At 32.0% G+C, this 18,834-nt stretch overlaps 1 protein-coding gene, 3 non-coding genes and 1 pseudogene across 4 annotated transcripts; all 5 read left to right on the forward strand.

Moving 5' to 3' along the window:
- The first annotated feature begins 8,498 nt into the window (after positions 1-8,498).
- LOC130818508 (uncharacterized) lies at positions 8,499-9,132 on the forward strand. Its single transcript, XM_057684681.1, has 2 exons — positions 8,499-8,683; positions 8,781-9,132. Exons 1-2 carry the CDS (start codon positions 8,499-8,501, stop codon positions 9,130-9,132), a joined length of 537 nt encoding a protein of 178 aa, XP_057540664.1.
- Positions 9,133-9,799: 667 nt separating this feature from the next.
- LOC130818510 (uncharacterized) lies at positions 9,800-10,642 on the forward strand (annotated as a pseudogene).
- A 1,203-nt stretch (positions 10,643-11,845) lies between these two features.
- On the forward strand, positions 11,846-11,919 carry LOC130819630 (small nucleolar RNA snoR118). Its single transcript, XR_009044668.1, has one exon. It is a non-coding gene; the product is annotated as a small nucleolar RNA snoR118 (small nucleolar RNA).
- An 81-nt stretch (positions 11,920-12,000) lies between these two features.
- LOC130819634 (small nucleolar RNA SNOR75) lies at positions 12,001-12,088 on the forward strand. Its single transcript, XR_009044672.1, has one exon. It is a non-coding gene; the product is annotated as a small nucleolar RNA SNOR75 (small nucleolar RNA).
- Positions 12,089-12,176: 88 nt separating this feature from the next.
- Positions 12,177-12,260, forward strand: LOC130819626 (small nucleolar RNA U30). Its single transcript, XR_009044664.1, has one exon. It is a non-coding gene; the product is annotated as a small nucleolar RNA U30 (small nucleolar RNA).
- The last annotated feature ends 6,574 nt before the right edge of the window (positions 12,261-18,834 follow it).

The following is an 18,834-nucleotide window of genomic DNA, read 5'->3' on the forward strand; positions in this document are numbered from 1 at the left end:
CTCCATCATCTCATAAACACGATCTACATCCTCATCAACATTCTTTTCATCTATCTCATACCCATCAACACGATCTACTACATCGTCATTAACATCCACATTATTGACATCCTCAACAACACTTTTTTCTTTGTAAACTCCCTCCTCACCATGCCAAACTCAAACATGATATTGAGTCCTAAACCCACGTTGAAGTATGTGCTTCCTAAGGATATCAACACTATCTACCTTTGATACATTGCCACACTTGACACATGGGCAATAAAAAACAACTCCCCCATCCTAACTTGATGTTCAACGGCAATACTACAAAGTTCCAATACGCCATCAATAAATTCTGACGATTCAATGCTTCCATACATTCAAGGACGATCTTTTGTCATTCTAAGTGTGATTTATTAATTCAAAACAAAATTAATACACATTACATACATAAGTGTGTGTGTATATATATATATATATATATATATATATATATATATATATATATATATATATATATATATATATATATATATATATATATATATATATATATATATATATATACACACACTTAAACCTAATTAACCCAAATTTACCCTATTAACCCTATTTAACCTTCATATTATTTAAATTATTCAAATTATGTATATTTTAATTAATTCACAAACTACATACATAAGTAAACTATTGTGATAATTCAGACATATGTAAACTACATACATATACATAAGTAAACTACATACATAATTAATTAACAAACTAAATACATAAGTAAACAAAATACACATATGAAAATAATTAACAAACTAATTATAACAACAAGTTGAAAATAATGTAAAACTTAAAATTAAACAACTTAAAGAACTTAAATTAAGAACTTGAAGAACTTTAAAAAATTTAAAACTTAAAAAATAATCAACAAACTAGTTATAACATCAAACCATAAAAATATTAAAAAAAAACTTAATAATTGAATAGAAATTTACCTTGGTATTTAGATATGATAATGGTGTGCTCTACAATTGGGTATATTAACCTAAAATGAAAAATAAAAACAAAATTAGTATAATTTAAAGAACTAAGTCCTAAGATACTATAAAACTTGAAGAACTTAAAAGTTGAAGAAACAAAAGGGAGAAATTATACCTTAAAGAACTTAAAGGTTGAACTAATGCAAGATTTTCGTGGGTTTATGAAGCTATGTCATGTGTGGGTTTATGAAGAAACAAAAATTCCAAATGTCATGGGTTTGAAGAAAATTGTAGCTTAAAGAAGAAGATGAAGGATTAATTTCGTGGGTTTAAAGAAAATTGAAGCTTGAAGAAGAAGAAGAAGAAGAAGAAGAAGAAGAAGAAGAAGAAGGTGATGAAACAGTATCGTGCGTGGGTTACTGAATTGATGAGTACATAGTAGGTTTTGTGAAATGGAACGTTAAAAGGTGGGATTTTAGAAACACTCATTTGTTGCGGGCTATGCTGAACCACAATATAAAATAGGTTATTTGCTGCGAGCTTTCTTGAACCGCAGTATATAGTCAATATTTTAAATTTTTCAATTTTTTTAAAACACCTATTTGATGCGGTTTTTTAAGAACAGCAACATTTGATCTTTTTTTTTGCCTAATTCTTTTATGCTATGTAATGCTACATTTTATGAACTCCGCAGCAAATGTCATGCAGCAGATAGAATTTTTTCCACAAGTGTTTACTACAGCTATGGTGACGTGTCAAGTAACAAATTGTAGTCATGTGATAAAAGCTATCACACTTGTATAAGGTGAGGCACCACTATTACCTCGTATTATACTGCTACATTCATCATAAAAGGGCAAAAAGACAAAAGGAAAATTGCAAAGTAGTAATCAACCAATCAAAATTCCACGTACGCTATGCTAAAATTCCACGCCTTTTGACTGATCCCAAGAAGGATTCTATTAAGGTAAAATATCTAATATGCCCTTAGGGTTTTTGAAATCTTTCTCCTTACCCACTACTATAAATACACCGTGCCATGAACTACCAAAGATACATTAACTCTTAGAATTTTGAGCAATCCTAGGCATTCAAGCATTCTAAGCAAAAATTGTATTCAATTGACTAAGGATCTCTCATCCGTAAACAAGTCCTAAGTCTTCTTTTCTAGAGCTAAAGGCCACAGTGTACTCTAAGAGAAAAGTTAGGTAACCTTTCCTAAATAGTTACTGACTTTACCATCAAAGAAGGTTCACCAGAGCACCCCTCTCCGACCTTCGTTTGTTCGCTTGTGCAGGATAAAACTCAAGACAATCTATATAGCAAGTCAATACCTCACCAGCAGTTCATAAGCACTTTGTGAGTTGAAAAACATTCTTAGTATCTTTATAAGGAGTGTTAATTGTTGAATTTCCTACAACAACAAATTATATAATGGCTAGCTCTTGTTCCCTATAGAACATCTTTAGATGACTCTTGGGGAGGAGCAACAGCACCACGACCAATTGATCATACTAGCTAATGCGTATCTGTTCTCAAGCTCATAATTGTTCGCATATAAAAGAAAAAGTTATTAATCGTTAATTATTTAACTTAATCCAACGTGCTTACCTGAAGGAGTACTAGTGGTCCAAAAATCTTCTTTGCGTTTTTCTATGCAAGATATAACCTTTTGTATAAGTAGGCTAGTTTTCCAAATCCTCAATTATATGATCCAATGTGCTCCCAAGGCTAATCCAATGGGCGTAAGATATACCATTTATATCTCATCGCTACTCTTGTTCGTGAACAAAACGACACTAATCAGGTTTACCTCTCAATAGACAACTCATCTGCACTAACAGGAACCTCGTGGAAGGTGTCAATCAACTGCTTAAACTTCAATGCACTACCTCGAAATATATCACATAGAGGGTGTTGTCCCAAAACCCACTCTACTATGTCATGCCAGCTATGAAGCTTACCAACTATGGACACGACATGCCCCTCAATGGGATGTCGTCAGAGTACAAAGATATCCAACAAGGTGATCGTCGCCTCAGCTATTGGCAGAGGGAAGGTATGTGTCTCTTGGTGTCATCTTTCAACCAATGTTGTAACCAAAGCTCAATCAAGACGAGCATAGGCGACTTGATTAAAATCATAAAAATCTAGCCCTATAAAGATAAAGGATGATAGGATCATCAATCGGCCATAGAGCTAAGTGGGAAAGCCTACTGTAAAGTGTATCTGTGTCAGAAATCTTGACATCACATAACAATGTGTTCTTGTGGTTCGTTTGTAATTTGAGGACGCTAGGGTCACTATGCCTTGGAGCAACTAGATCCATCTCGATTTACAAAAGTATGCATAATTTACTATGGAGTGAAAGTTTAGGTGCAAAATTGTGAATATGCAAGTGAATTATTTTCCGCACACAAAATTTCAATTTTCGCATAAAAAATGAACCAAAACAAGGAGATGTTTTAAAGATTTGAGGTTTAATAAAGGTGGTAATGGCAATTTTAAGCTTATGGATATCAGGGTAACTGATTTAGGGAAGAAGATGCATTACATTTTTTCCTTATATGGCCTGCTATATTACTAATAGCAAACAATTATTAAACTTAGTCAAAAAGTCAAACTAATAATCGCCTGCTGTTAGTAAGAGTGGACCATTGTTGAGCTGACTTTTTGACTCAGTTTACAAATGACCCACTGTTAGTAGCAATGCACAATGCCATTACTTAGTCTCAAAGTGAATTACACTTATTTTGAGAAATAAAATTATTCCAAGCTTACTTTGAGATTATTTAACAAAAAAAGCTTATTTTGTTTAAAATTTCCAAGCCTTCGTTTATTATCAATTGAGACTAAATCTTAAATGCGGCGGTCGTAGGCATGCGACCAGCTAGCCCATCAGAATTTATTAGTCCAATATATAATATATATTAAATTAAATTTTTTCTTTTTTAACTTTTCAATACAAACTCATCATAAAAAATATTTCTTCTCTCTGTGATAGGAGTATTATTTAAGCTTTCTTATCCCAAATCAATGGCTTTCCAAGTCAACACCCTCAATCTCTGCGCAACACCACAACCCCAATCACGTTGACCCTCTGTCGCCATTATAAGCCATATTCCGACCACCGTGATGTCCTCTTCTCCTTTACCCACTAGCGACACCAACTCTAGCACCACCATCATCGTAGTCTCCACCGCAACTATCGTCATCATCTCCAATAAAATTTTAATTTCATGTATTGTAGTTTGTTGGTGTTAATGGTCTAGGAAATTATTGTCTTGTTCTCAAGTTGAGTGTTGATTGTATTTAAAATTTTATACTCAAAATTTTCAAGCACTATAACTTTGTATGTTAGCTAATTGTATTCAATCAATTAAAAATGAATTTTTTTTCATTGAATGAGTTTCAATGGAATAGTGCCTGTTTGAATTAATAAAATGGTACGTATGTGTTTGTATTCAAAATCCTTATTCAATTTTTTCAAGCAATTTAATTTTTGGTTTAAGAATAAAGTGATGATATAATGATAGTGAATGAAATGGTTAAGAATGGTGGTCAAAGATCATTTGCTTCATTTAATTCATGGAGATAGTTATTATTGAGCTTGTACTCCAAGTGTTTCATAAAATGATTACTTTATGTAAGAATAATAAAATATTAATATTTTACTTTGGTAATGTTTTATATGCCTATTTCAAGTATTAAAAGGTCATTTCAAAGATTAAATTATTCTTTCCCAACCTTAACCTTCTTTCTTTAAAGCTTAATTTAAAATTCTACTCCTAAAGCTTAAAATGTCAACTTTAAGCCTTACATTGCCAATTCTAAACCTTAAAATGTCAATTTTAAAGCTTAATATACCTACTCTGATACTTAAGTTTTATATCCTCTCCAAACCTTAGAATATTAACTTCAAGCCATAATTTATCCATTGCAAGCTTTAAAATGTTAATTTCAAAGCATAAAATGTCTACTACAATACTTAAGTTTAATAATCTACTCTAAACCTTAAAATGCCAACACTAAGCATTAAATTGCCAATTTCAAGCATTAAAAGGCCAATTCAAATGCTTAGATTGCCTACCCCAGTACTTAAATTTAATATCCTACTCCAAAGCTTAAAATGTTAACTCCAAGGCTTAAACTATCGATTTTAAGAGTTAAAATGACCACTCCGTAACTTAAGTACTATAAAATATTAATCTCCTACTCCATTACCTATTATAACTTGTAGTTTAACATCTATTTTATGACTTAAATACTATAAATTAGTAATACCTTACTACATTAACTATTGCCAACTCCAAAGCTCAAATTATCTATACCAAGGGTTAAAATACCAATTAAAGGTTTAAAACTTATATTTCAAATATTAAAATGCTTATTTCAAGAATTAAAAAAGAATAAAAGTTATTCAATTATCAATATTGAAAAGAAGAAAATATAAAAATATTTATTTATAATCATGTATTCCAATAGTTTTTCACATAATTGAATTAGTTGGATAAAAAAGGTTCAGTAGGTGTTGAGCACTAGCTGCACTACTATTGCAATCTTCAAGCACTACCCCATTCTTTTATCTGTTTTCTTTATCACAACCATCACCATACATACACTAGTTCAGAACCACAAATCTCACACTATTACCCAATTCCACGCCTACTAACAATCTTTTAGAGTTGGGATAGAAATTTCACCATTTTCTTATGGCTAACCTCGACGACGATATTGATTTCTTCACCTTTATTTGATGCCACTAAAGAAGAAAGTGAACATTGAGAAATTGGATCTTCTAAGAATAAAACTATCAGCAATCAAAGTGAAAACTCCAAAAGATACTATACGTTTTCTGTTCATTATAAAGAGCTATTTCATCTTGTGCGTTTCGTTTGATGGAATGAAGGAGATAATGTAATTATTTTATATTGAAGTTCACTCATTCTTATTGAGCACGTCTCCCCACAAGACAATCTTAATTGGAACAGCTAAAACATTTAAAAAAACTGTTGCTATATACAATTTAAATTTCATTATTTTTTGATGTTTTATTAATAATGAAATGCTTGCATGGGTTCATCTCGCGGTAAGACGGTCTCATACAAAGTTGCTGATTAAAGTTTTCTAATATTAGAGCATCAATAATGATGATCTATTTGTGGGTCATATGACCAAACTAGAGGAAAAATAATTGTAATAGTGATCTAATATTTGGTGGGTTGGGGAAAAGGTTGGCCAAAGGGGTCAACATGTGACCCGTTCAGCTGAACAGTCACCCCTTTTTTTTTAAAAAAAATTCGCCACGTGTCACAATATGATTGGGCAACAAAAAAGTGGCTGCCTGTTGCCACTGACACGCGCACTGCCCGTAGGGCTGCACACGGTCCGGTCTGGTCTGGTTTGACAGAAAAATCAGACCAGACCAGAAATTCCGGTCTGAAAATTTTCCAGACCAGACCAGACCAGTCAAGACACCAGACCGGACCAGACCAGACCGTTCTAGAACGGTCTGGTCTGGTCTGGTCTACGGTTTTTTTTTTTTTTTTGTATTTTTTTATGAACATCAACAATCTGTTTTCAATTTAGTCTACAATCTGTTTTCAATCAATATTCAAGAATCTATTTAGTCTACAATATCAACCAATATCAACAACATATCAACATATCAACATATGCTAATTTTTTTATGATTTTGAAAAAGGTACTTTTATATGTCAAGAATCCAACAAATGGAGATTCAACAGACTAAATTTTACACCATTAAATCCAACAGCCAGCAGCCCAGCACCATTAAATCCCCACCCACAATTAGGAGTAACAAAACAGACTTAAAGTTCAATCTCAAGAATCCCCAAACAAAGAAAATCTAATTAATTTTTCACTAAAATTACAAATTTTACACCCCCAAATTTTTCAGATTTCAATCAATCCAGAAAATGGAAATTCAACATCACTTCATGAAATTCAAATTCCAAATTCAAATTCAACAGAAAATGGAGATTCATCTTCGAATTTAAACAACAACTAATAAAAAAAACCCTAAAAAATAAAAAAAATCAACCAATATACTTACATTACGAGATTCTACTCTAGATTTCGTGGTGAAGTGTTGAAGGAGGAGCGTCGAAGCCTCAAAGAAACACAGAAGCAAAGCACAGCTTCAGAAATCTTCAAAGATTAATCGAGGGAGAAGGAGAAGGAACGAATCGAGGGAGAAGGAGAACGAGAAGGAATCGAGGGAGAACGAGAAGGGGTCGAGGGAGAACGAGAAGGAACGAGGGAGAAGGAAAACTAGAGAAGGGATTGAGGGGACTGCCGGACTGGGGAGGGAGAACGAGAAGGGATCGAGGAGACTGGGGACTGGGGAAGTGGGGAGGCAGAATGAGAAGGGATTGATTAATAATGGTATAATAGGAGTAGTAAAGTAAGATATTAACATTTAAAACTTTAAATAAAATGGAATTTATTACGGTTTTACGGTCCGGTCTGGTCTGAAAATTTTAAAACCGGGACCGGACCGTAAACCGTTTTAAAAAAAAAAAAAAAAACCGGACCAGACCATTTAGACCGTAGACCAGACCAAATATTTAAATTACGGTTTGGTCCGGTTTGGTTTACGGTTTAGACCAAACCATGTTCAGCCTTAACTGCCCGCATGCCACCAACCGCGTTCTAATTAACTGCCAATAAATAGCCGTTTTTTGTAATTAACGGCTATTTTCATATTTAATTAATTTTTATTTTTTAAAAATTTATACCAACAGTCATATTTTTTCAAAATCTATAAAATGAGACACATATTGATATTTTTTGGCATAATTTTATATTTACATATTTTCTTCTTATTTTCCTACTTTTTTTAAAAAAAAGTACAAAATTAATCATTTCCAAAATCCCAAAAATAAAAATATAGATTCAAATAACCCAAATTATGAAAGAAATCCAAGTAAAACAAAACCAAGAAAAAAATTCTTCTAATAATCTTCTTACTGTATTCCTCAAAATATCCCAAATTCATCTTATTATGTTCTTCAAAATACCCAAAATTCTCAAACTATGTTTCACCAACATCATCAATCTCACAATGTCAACTCTAATATTGATAACGAATCAACTCTGATAAGGGGTGAAAGTTTAGACGAAAATGAGATGAAGTATGACGATGATGGTGAAAATGAAGGAACCGATCAAGATGATCAATACGTTGAAGATGGAGGAAATTTTGTTCATCATGTTGATGCTAGTCTCTACACCCAACCATCATTTCAAGATCTACTTTCACAATTTGGTTCACCACCGAGCTTCACTCAATTGGTTCAACCATCTCAACAGCATCCTAATGGTGAAGCCCCTATACCTTCAAAGAAAAGTTGGGATATGATTGAAGATATTGCTCTCATATGTTCAGTCATGAACACAAGTACAGATCCAACTGTGAGCACCAACCAAAAGATAAGAGTGAGGTGGCAAAAAGTTAAGGAAACTTATAAAACAGCAAGGATGGAATGACCCCATATGATCCCACGAAGAACTGCCGACATGCTTAAATGTCGTTGGGGTACAGTTGCTCCAGCATGTTTGAAGTGGTCTGAAAGTTATGACGAGGCTCTTAAGAGGAAGAAGAGTGGCACGAGAGACGAAGATGTGCTTAAAGAAGCGCATTTAATCCATCAAAGAAAACACGGTAACTTTAACTTGATTGAGCAATGGAAAATTTTAGGAAAGTATAACAAGTGGAAACAAGTGGTAAAAAGTAATAAAAAAACGATTGGATCAACCAACTGGTGGTGTTAGTAGTGAAAGTAGTGGAAAAATATCAAGGATGGAAGAAGATTTTAAAACACCAAGTGAACCTCAAGGAGGATCATCTACTCGCCCCAAGGGTGTAAAGAAGGCTAAGGTTTGCATGACTGGGAAAATGGTTGCGGATCAATCAATTCAAGCTTTGAGTGCATTTGGAGAGAGTCTTCAACTTAATTCAGAAATAATGAAGGAGAAGACAAAACTTCAAAAACAAAAAGAAGCCCGAAAACAAAAACAACTTCAAATGGAAGAATATCGAATGAATTGGGATATTTATCAAACATTAAGCAAAAAGGAAACTCTTCAGCCATGGGAAGCTGATATGATAGTTCAACTTGGACAATACTTTCAGAATTACAATCGTCAGTAGATGGTTTAATTATGTAATGTCTTAATTATGTTTTAATTATGTAATGTTTTAAAAGAATATTTTAATTATGTAAGGTTTTCATGCATTAGTTCTTTTCTTTCCATCACCTTTTGGCACGCATTAGTCTTCTCATTTCTATCACCTTTTGGCATACATTAGTTTTTTCCTTTTCATCACCTTTTGGCATGCATTGGTCTTTTCATTTCCATCACCTTTTGGCATGCACTAGTTTTTTCCTTTCCATCACCTTTTGGCATGCATTAGTCTTCTCATTTCCATCACCTTTTTGGCATGCATAATATTATATATATGCACATCCACATTCAATTGGATGTATAACTTCAAAATGAGTTTTTATAAGTTCAATTTATCCTCATCCACTTCAAGTCCTTCATCTTCTAATGAAGAGAATGAACTAATAGATAATATGGTTGATTATGCCTTTCAATACACTATTCCTCCTATTGTTTCAGCACTACAACCAAGGGTGAGAACCAAAAAAAAATGTCTAATTCAAAGAAACCATTCAAAAGGTCATTCCCAACTATTTAATGACTATTTTGCTGAAAATCCTACATATTCTTCTCGATTGTTTCGACGTAGGTTTAGGATGAGGAAACATGTATTTTTACGGATAATGGAAGCTGTCTCCAACAACGATCCATGATTCACTACCAACATTGATGCAACTGGTAAAAAAGGTCTAAGTGCTTTATGAAAGTGTACTGCAGCTCTTCGTATGCTAGCTTAAGGGGTGGCTGCTGATCAAGTTGATGAGTACCTCCGAATTAGCGTAAGCACAGCACGAAAAGCACTCGCATATTTCACAGACGGAATAATCAACCAATTTGGGCAACATTATTTGAGAAAACCAACACCACAAGATTTGACGAGATTATTGGCCTTTAGTGAAGAATGAGGATTCCCTAGCACGATTGGTAGTGTTGATTGCATGCATTGGGAGTGGAAGAAATGCCCAGTAGCATGGAAAGGGCAATATCAAGGCCGAGCTGGTGTTGCAACATTAATTCGTGAAGTTGTCGTTGATCATGACTTATGGATATGAAATACCTTTTTTGGGATGCCAGGTTCATATAATGATCTCAACGTGCTATATCGATCACCTCTTTTAGTTGATTTGTTTGTAGGAAGGGCACCACCTGTCAATTTCACGGTAAATCAAAATCAATACGGTATGTCTTACTATCTCACTGATGGCATTTATCCTAAATGGACTACTTTTATTCAGTCTATTACTTAACCACAAAAACCAAAAGCAAGGTTATTTGCCCAACATCAAGAAGCAGCAAGAAAGGATATGGAGCGAGCATTTTGGGTGTCGCAAGCTCGATTTGCAATAATTAGAAAGCCCTCACTTGCTTGGGATGAAGAACGACTCTCTGATATAATTACTTCTTGTATAATTATTCATAATATGATAGTGGAAGATGAAAGAGATGCATATACACACTATGCTGATGGTAGAGAATTCATAGGAGATCGCCCATAAGGTCAATCGGTAGGTATAAGTGGATTAAATGATGAGTTTGAATATTACACAGATAGAATTGTGATATCAACGATACTTGGCAAATAATGATGATGTTGAAAATCGACAAACACGTTTATCCTTAAAAGATGACTTGGTTGAAAATATCTGGCAAAAGTTTGGAATGAACCGCAATTAATGTATCATTTAAAATTTTAATATTTTAATTTGTGTATTTATTTTATGTATGCGCATTGTAATCTTTATTTGAAGTTAATGAATTTTCCTTAATTATTATTAATGTCTACATTTATATTTATTAAAAAATATTAGTTTTATTAAAAGAATAATTTTTTTTAACTAATAAAATAGTAGATCTATTTTAATCAAATAAAAAATTATATTAACTTTGTACATGAAAATATTATTATAAAAAAATAAAGATAAATGTTACATAAATTAAGGGAGATAAATTATAGTTGGATAGAAAAAAAAGTAAGAAAGAGAAGATGATGACCTATTAAAAAAGGTCCTATTAATAAAATTAACTTGAAAAATAAATTTTTAGGATAGAGAAAAGTTGTAAAATAGTAAAATAACCATTTTTTTGGATCATAAGTAAGGATGCTCTTAATGGGCTGGACTTTGATTTCTGATATAAGGGACGGCCGCACAGGAGAATAATTCATACGGTACATTGAGAATTATTGGGTTTGGGCTACGGCCTGTGTCTGATAAGTGATGAGCCATATACTAATCGTTAGTAATTGATAGAGAATACAAACCCTAGAGGCTAGAGGTATAAATAACGCGACACCAGCTCTCAAATTTATATTTCCGTCTATACTTTTAACCATCCCCCTCCCCCTTCAGTATTCATTATATTTTCATTTCAGTACACTAATCCTTGTCTTCCTGCATAGTTCCCAGTGCCCAATTATTGGTATTTTTGGGATTTCTTTCAGTTCTTTGAATCTATTCTGGAAGAATAAAAGGCACTAATTAGAATAGCAGGATTTAAGTTATGTCGTTTTAATATTTTTTTCATTATTATTATGATTGAATTTTTCTTGATTTTATTTTGAATGTTTGTTTTGGAGGATTGATTTTATTTTTATTTTTATTGATGCCAACTTACAGTCATTATTTTCTGAGGCCTCCTTTTTAATTTTAATCATTTATATTGTTTTTACTTATGATTTGATTAATTCGATGAAGAAATCTTGAGAGGATGAATGTGCACTGGGCTCTGATATTTTTGATGCATAATAGCCAGCCTAGAAAGCTACTTCTGATCTGTCATTTAGAAGTATTTTACTTCATTTTCATAAGAAAATTGTTCAAACTGTGATTTGATTGATAAATATTTGATTGTGATTTCTCGTTGATGATTATGTAACGATGACGAGTCCGATTAATCCATTCTTTAACATCGTGACGACAAATCGAGGCATTTGTCTGAGAGGAATTCATCATTTTATACAACTACTTAATTTTTGAATCATCATTTCATTTAATAAAAATTCAGTAATTTGGCTAATATAAATATTGAAGGTGCTATGATGATTTAAAAAAATCTCGTTAATCTGAAAGATTAATCTGAGGACAATATTTTTCAAATCCATTATTAAATCTGAGCATCTTCTCTCTTGCTTTTAGGGGCTGTTTAGTACTAACACTTTGGCGTAATGACTTGTTAATATGCTTGTGTTTCACTTTATTTTTATCCAAGTATTATTCACCCTATTCCATGTTTCTATTTTTCATTTTAACTTGTTTTATTTGTTTTTTTAAATAATTTTGCAATTTAACTCACAAATGTCGATATAATTAAGCTTTTTTAACATTTTATATTTTGTTCATGCCTACAGTTTTTTACATATTTTTTCTTTATTTTATTAGTTTTAAATTGCTTATAGTTCTCACAAGATAGTGTCCGCCATGCGATATACGGTTTTATTAAATTTTTCGACATAAATTACATTAATTTATATAAATTATTGCAACTATTAATAACATATTTTAAAATCAAATTTAACATAAAAATATATAAAATTATTTTATAGAAGTTTAAACGAAGAAATAGTTTTTTATCATGAAAAATATAATTGATTTGAATAAAAATAATCACAACCTGAATTATATTAGAGTTAAGCATTATATTTATGTAACCAATAGTATTAATAACAAAAAATCCTAAAAAAAGTATATAATGTTTTAATTTCAAAATATTCAATACACTAAATAATACTCATTTAAAAAATAAAATAAAAAAGATTTTATAAATAATTGAAAAAAAAATGATATATATAATTTTTTAATAAATTAAATGATGTGAGTAATAAAGTCAAAGATAAAAAAGTAGTCATAAAAACAATGACATTATTATTGAGTGTTGGATGGAAAATTTTTTGTTGAGATTGTGATACGTGATTAATTTTAAATAGTGATAATGTTAATAGTGTTTTGTTTTTAGCAATAGTTAGATATAGATATGTTTTCTATTAATTTTATCAAGATATCTTTTATTAATTGTGGCATTTATATATTTTTCGATGTACTAATTGATAGTGCGTGATAACTTACAATGATCGTCCTAACTATGTATTCTATAAACGAAAAGATTGTCATTTTATGTTTACATTAGTTTCATGGTATGCAATAATTTCGCTAAGTTAAGGGGTTGAATAAAAAGTATTACGGATTAAAATTTTTGATTTTACAATCGTCTCAAGAGTTTGAAAGAAGCTTGAAACAGTCTACAAGTTTCTTGTTAACAAAAGATAAATCCCACATTTACAATTTAGTAACAAATGATTATTTTCAAATGTGTTCTAAATTTCAGTCATAAATAATTTCTAATCTAACTCTGTAAAACATTAAGACCTATTACATTTACAATATATGAGAGATAGAAACAATTGAAGAACAAATTAAACTCTTAACACTATAAACGTTAAGGGTATAATTGTTGATGAAGCTTCAAATATATAGCATTGCCCCATACTCGTAGTTGCAAATTAATAGGCTTTATCACTTTTAAAATCTAGGTGTTTGTTGCTTCATGTATTTTTTGGGCACCAAAGCCTTAGACTGAATTTCATGTTGAATTAGCTATTTTCAGGCTTTCTTTGGACCAAGTTCGAACATGTAAGATTAGTTCCAAAAAATAGCAAAATCCTAGCAATTTAATTTACAGCTAGTCGTGGATGACGTGGTCTCATAATGAAACTATCAATTTGGGTCGGCCCAATTTACGTGTGTAATAACTAATAACCTGACATTTTTTGATTTTCTTGTCATTTTTCAAATTTAATCTTAAAAGGTATCAATTTTGACCTTAAAGATATCAATTTTGAAAATTGATACCTTTAAGGTGAAAATTCATAAATGCCTAAAAAATTAAAACGTTGTTACACGCGCGTGAAACGAGCTGGCCCACACTTCGTCTTAACTTGCGACGGTCTTGTCTAAGTTTTCGTGTTTAATTTATTTTGTAAGTCTATTAACTCATATCAAAAACCGATTGGATTAATGGAGGAGTAATTATTAAATGAATTTTCGGTTTTCTAGGATACATAATTTCACTTAGTATTGCTTGAGGTGTATTTCAAAGAAAAAATTATCTAGAATAATTCAATCTTTATATGATTTTTCTTATAATAATCCTATCTAATGATTAACTGTAAAAAAATCCCAAATTTTATGGGGCATTTGCCTCGATTAAATCCGAGTAACGCAATGACGTGCTATAATAGTTAATTTACCAAAAAAATATACTAAATATTAGTGTAAACGTAGAGAAAATTTGCACAAAAAATTTTGAATAATGAAAGAAATCAAAAAAAAATTTCACATTTTTTCAACAGTTTTTTGACATTTTAACTTGATTTATCTTTTATTTCAAAAAAATTAAAATATAAAACCATATGACCAAAATGATAATTTCGACTTGACTTAATTAATTTGGACCGAATTAACAATTAATACATTACCACAAAATTAACAATTTATCCATTATATTACTTTTGAGTATTTTGGTTTATTTAAGTCGCATTTTGAATTGACTAACAATTAAAGGAGTACATATCAATTATCACCAAATAAACATATCACTAGTGGAAAAAACGTTTTTTGCTGCGGTTATTTTGCCATTATTTGCTGCGGTTTTGGCCCCCAGCAATAGTGATAGCAGCAAATGTCCTTTTTTAAATGCTGCGGTTCAAAACCCCAGCAAATAAGGGCATTATTTGCTGCGGTCATGGGCAAAAACCGCAGCAAATAAGGAGGGTTATTTGCTGCGGTCAGGGGCAAAACCGCAGCAAATAAGTGTACATTATTTGCTACGGTTTTGCCCCTGACCGCAGCAAATAACTCTATTTTTTTTTCTTTTTTCGTTTCATACTCATAATAATCCAATAATATTGTTATTTTACCATATCAAAAGCAGTAATTACAAACTGTGCTAAAGAAATGCTAAAGAGTGAAAAGGAGATTAGAAGAGTAAAAATGTATTCTCATTTATTGAATCAAGAAAATATAATCTGAAGGTACAAAAGAACCTATGCATATATAGGCATAAGATAACTAACAGCTAAGCATCATAACAAACAAATAACAGAATACAAAGGTTGTTACAACAAACTGACAGCTTGATTGAGGCAGCAAATACACCGTTGATAGACATGAAGCACGAATCATGACAAAGTTGCTGTTGTAAAGATAAAACAACCTTCTGGAAGCTGCTGTTGTTGCCCAAATATACTGATCATCACTTGCTTCAGAAGATGCACACAACCAGCTGTTTTGCTGAAGAAGAGAAGACTTGCACATGTATTCAGAATGAAGAGCTACCTATCTTAACACTCTGAGTTTTGTGTTGTCAAAATCTTGTAGTTCTTGATATTGATATTTGGTGTCTTAGGTTCCATTCATTTGATATTGTGGACTAAACATACATCATAAAATAGGAGTAGTGGATGTTATTTTACCATGGTAAAAAGCAATAAAAGCAAACAATATCAATACTGTTTCACTTGTAATAAGTTATTTTACCATCACATTTTCAACAAAATCCAAGTTGTCAAGCCCAAGATCATACTGAAAGTGTGCTTTGGGGGTAACCTGAAGATATAAACAATTAACACCCAAATTATAAGCAATTAAGAGAAAATCTCACTTCCCAAACCACATTCTATATTGGGAGAGACAAAAGGGAGTATTGAAATCAAATTCAATGTAATACAAAAAGCAATTATTCAGTTGCAACTTATAAGACACAAGGCAATTACAATTCCAACAAAAATGCCAATTGCATTGATGAATTGAATCATGAAATACAAAAATGTAGAGAAATCAGGTCATTTAGTGAGCATCCACAACAAGAATCATCATACAAATCGATTATGATAATAATTTTATGAATCAATAACAATTAAAGAAACCAAACAACTTTTCACATTTCATTAATCACTACGTACCTAGAAATGTATAGTTAGGGCAAATCCGATACCAAGAGCCTCCACCACAGAGAACGCATTGGACCCCTGCATAGTTCGCATTGTACCAGCCCATACATAAGAAATGCTCAAACAATTAGGATGATCAATCATTTCTACACCCTTATGAAAATCTACAAGCTATATAGGATGTTCTCAATCTCAAGCATCCAAATTCCTAAGAGATTGTGAAATCCTTCATGAACATCATCACAAGCAATACCAAATACATGTTCATTTTGATTCTATCGAGTGGTTTTAGTAGGCTAAATTAATCGACAAATCATGTACAAAATTACAAAGCATTGAATGGAATAACGGCTAGAACAACCAAGAATGAAACCCATGATTAGTATTAATTGATATCAATCATCAATGAATTTTGAAAGAAAAACCCAATTTCAAAGCAACAAATACAAATGAAATTGCATGATTTAGGGTGTGGAACACCCATAAATGAATTTCTAAAGAAAAAGTAATTTTGGGAACAAAAAATATGAATAAATTGCATGGTCTGTGGATGCAGCAATAGTATACATGGAAAAGCCTGGAGTTCAATTTTATCTCTAGAATTGAAAAATACACTACAAAATTCAACCAAAATACCAAAAACAAATTTCTGAATAACAAGCCCTAAACACGAACTCAAATATCAAACAATGAATTGGAAATAAAGTAAACAATAATTCATCGATAAAACAACAAGCAATCAATTAAACATAAGGAGTTAAATAGGCAAAAATACTTGATTTCTTCAGAGTTAAGTGGATTTCTTCAGCAAATAAAATCACAAACCCTAAATACAAACATTAATCCATCAATAAACAAACAACACACCAAAAAGCCAAATTCAACGACAAAAATATCATCAAAAAGCAAAAGTAAAATAAACCAGAAGAAAAGTCATTCAGAAACCTCCACCAAAATCATTAGATGTGAATGGGAGTAAAAGAAGAAAAAAACAAAGTCGAACTGTCAAGATTTTCAAAGAACCCAAAATCCCAATTTGTTGATCATCCTAAACTTAAAAATTTCCAAATAGATGTGAATGAATGAAGGACAATGGAACGAAGGGTTTTTGCGTTCGAAATCTAGAATGGAACGAAGGAGAATGAAGGAATTACTGTTGTTCGTTTGGGCGTTTGAAGTTAATGAAAGAAGGAGCGAGAATGGAACGAAGGTTTGTGCGTCTGGAATGGAATGAAGGAATGAAGAAGAGAACAGAAGCTTAAGGGAAGGCGAGAGAACAGAAGCTTAAGGGTTTTATATTATGAACCCTATTTGCTGCGGTCAATAGGATAAACCGCAGCAATTAATGCTGCTGAATCAATTAAGGTTAAGGATTATTTGTTATTTGCTACGGGTGGTGAAGAACCGGAGCAATTGCAAGCTTTATTTGCTGCGGGCATGAAACAAACCGCAGCAATTGAAGGTGCACATGTGTATTTGCTGCGGTCGAGGCACAAAACCGCAGCAATTAAGGGTTCTTTTTTTATTTCTAATTCTTTTTTCTAGTTATTGCTGCGTATATACAAAAATCGCAGCAAATACGTTTTTTTCCACTAGTGTATCAATCAAATTCCTTTTATACTTAATATATAATTTTGGACAATTAATTGAATAAATATAATCACTCAATTTTTTGATTAGTTTAATCATTTAAAGAAGTTGAGTCTTTAGTTTTTACCTTGATAAAAGTCAAAACCATATTTTCCTAAATTATATTTTTAAGTGAAAAACATTTCAATAAAGTAAAATCAGTCACTTTGTTATGGGGTCAAATAAATAAACCCGTAATTTATTTAGTCAAACCCTAACCACCTAACTCGGTTCAATAACTTCTTAAAATAACTACCCACTACTCATCATAACCTACCACTCACCCATCATACCCATGATTCCCACATTAATTCACCATCCAACCTCCATTCTACCATTATAAATACATGTTGCGTACATCATTTGCACCGGACTAAGCTTTTATATTGCTGTCGTTACAGCACAATAAATATTCACCCTCCTACGTACAATCTATACTGAACCAAATATTCCTTCAATTGATCTGAACTCATCCTACAATTCGTTAATCTTGTATTCATTCATTATTATATATTCATTACTTTCTGTCTCCCGATCTGACTTGAGCGTCGGAGGGGTTTTCCGGGAAATCATCCCCGGACAAGGTTAACGTTGTATTGCAGAATTTGAGGTCTCATCAACGGAAGGATCATAAGCACTTTCCGCATACTGACAGTTACCGTCGATTACACCTTATATCCAGGTATTTAAATGTCTTTTGCAATTCCTTATTTCATTACCGAAACAGTTTGGCGCCGTCTGTGGGGATTTCAAACATAAAAGTCATGTCTCCCCTCAAAAACACAATGCTTGAACTTTCGTAAGCCTTCGATTTATGTATCAGTACGTGGCTTGCTTAGACCAAATTCTCTAATTTTTATTGTGTGAAAATATTAAAAAAGGTGCGTTGGAATAATCAAATGGATCAAATTGTCAACTATGGCAGTAAACAATCTTCCATCTCTCTTATTTAAAAATAACAAAATCAAATATGTGAAGTGGTCACCTATCCAACATTTTAATTCTTTGCTCTTCGATTAACCAGAGCAATATGATGACGTCTTTCTCCAGTCTTCAAAACTTAACCACCATTATTTCACTGATTCTCAATCAGTATGGGAGTGGTTTCCTTATATT

This window comes from Amaranthus tricolor, chromosome 7 (assembly GCF_026212465.1).
Source record: "Amaranthus tricolor cultivar Red isolate AtriRed21 chromosome 7, ASM2621246v1, whole genome shotgun sequence".
Lineage (NCBI taxonomy): Eukaryota > Viridiplantae > Streptophyta > Magnoliopsida > Caryophyllales > Amaranthaceae > Amaranthus > Amaranthus tricolor.

Coding starts and splice junctions, on each gene's coding strand:
- LOC130818508 (XM_057684681.1), top strand. CDS start 8,499: ATGCTTAAATGTCGTTGGGGTACAGTTGCTCCAGCATGTTTGAAGTGG. Junction 8,684..8,780: donor CAATGGAAAATTTTAGGAAA/GTATAACAAGTG, acceptor AAAAATATCAAG/GATGGAAGAAGATTTTAAAA.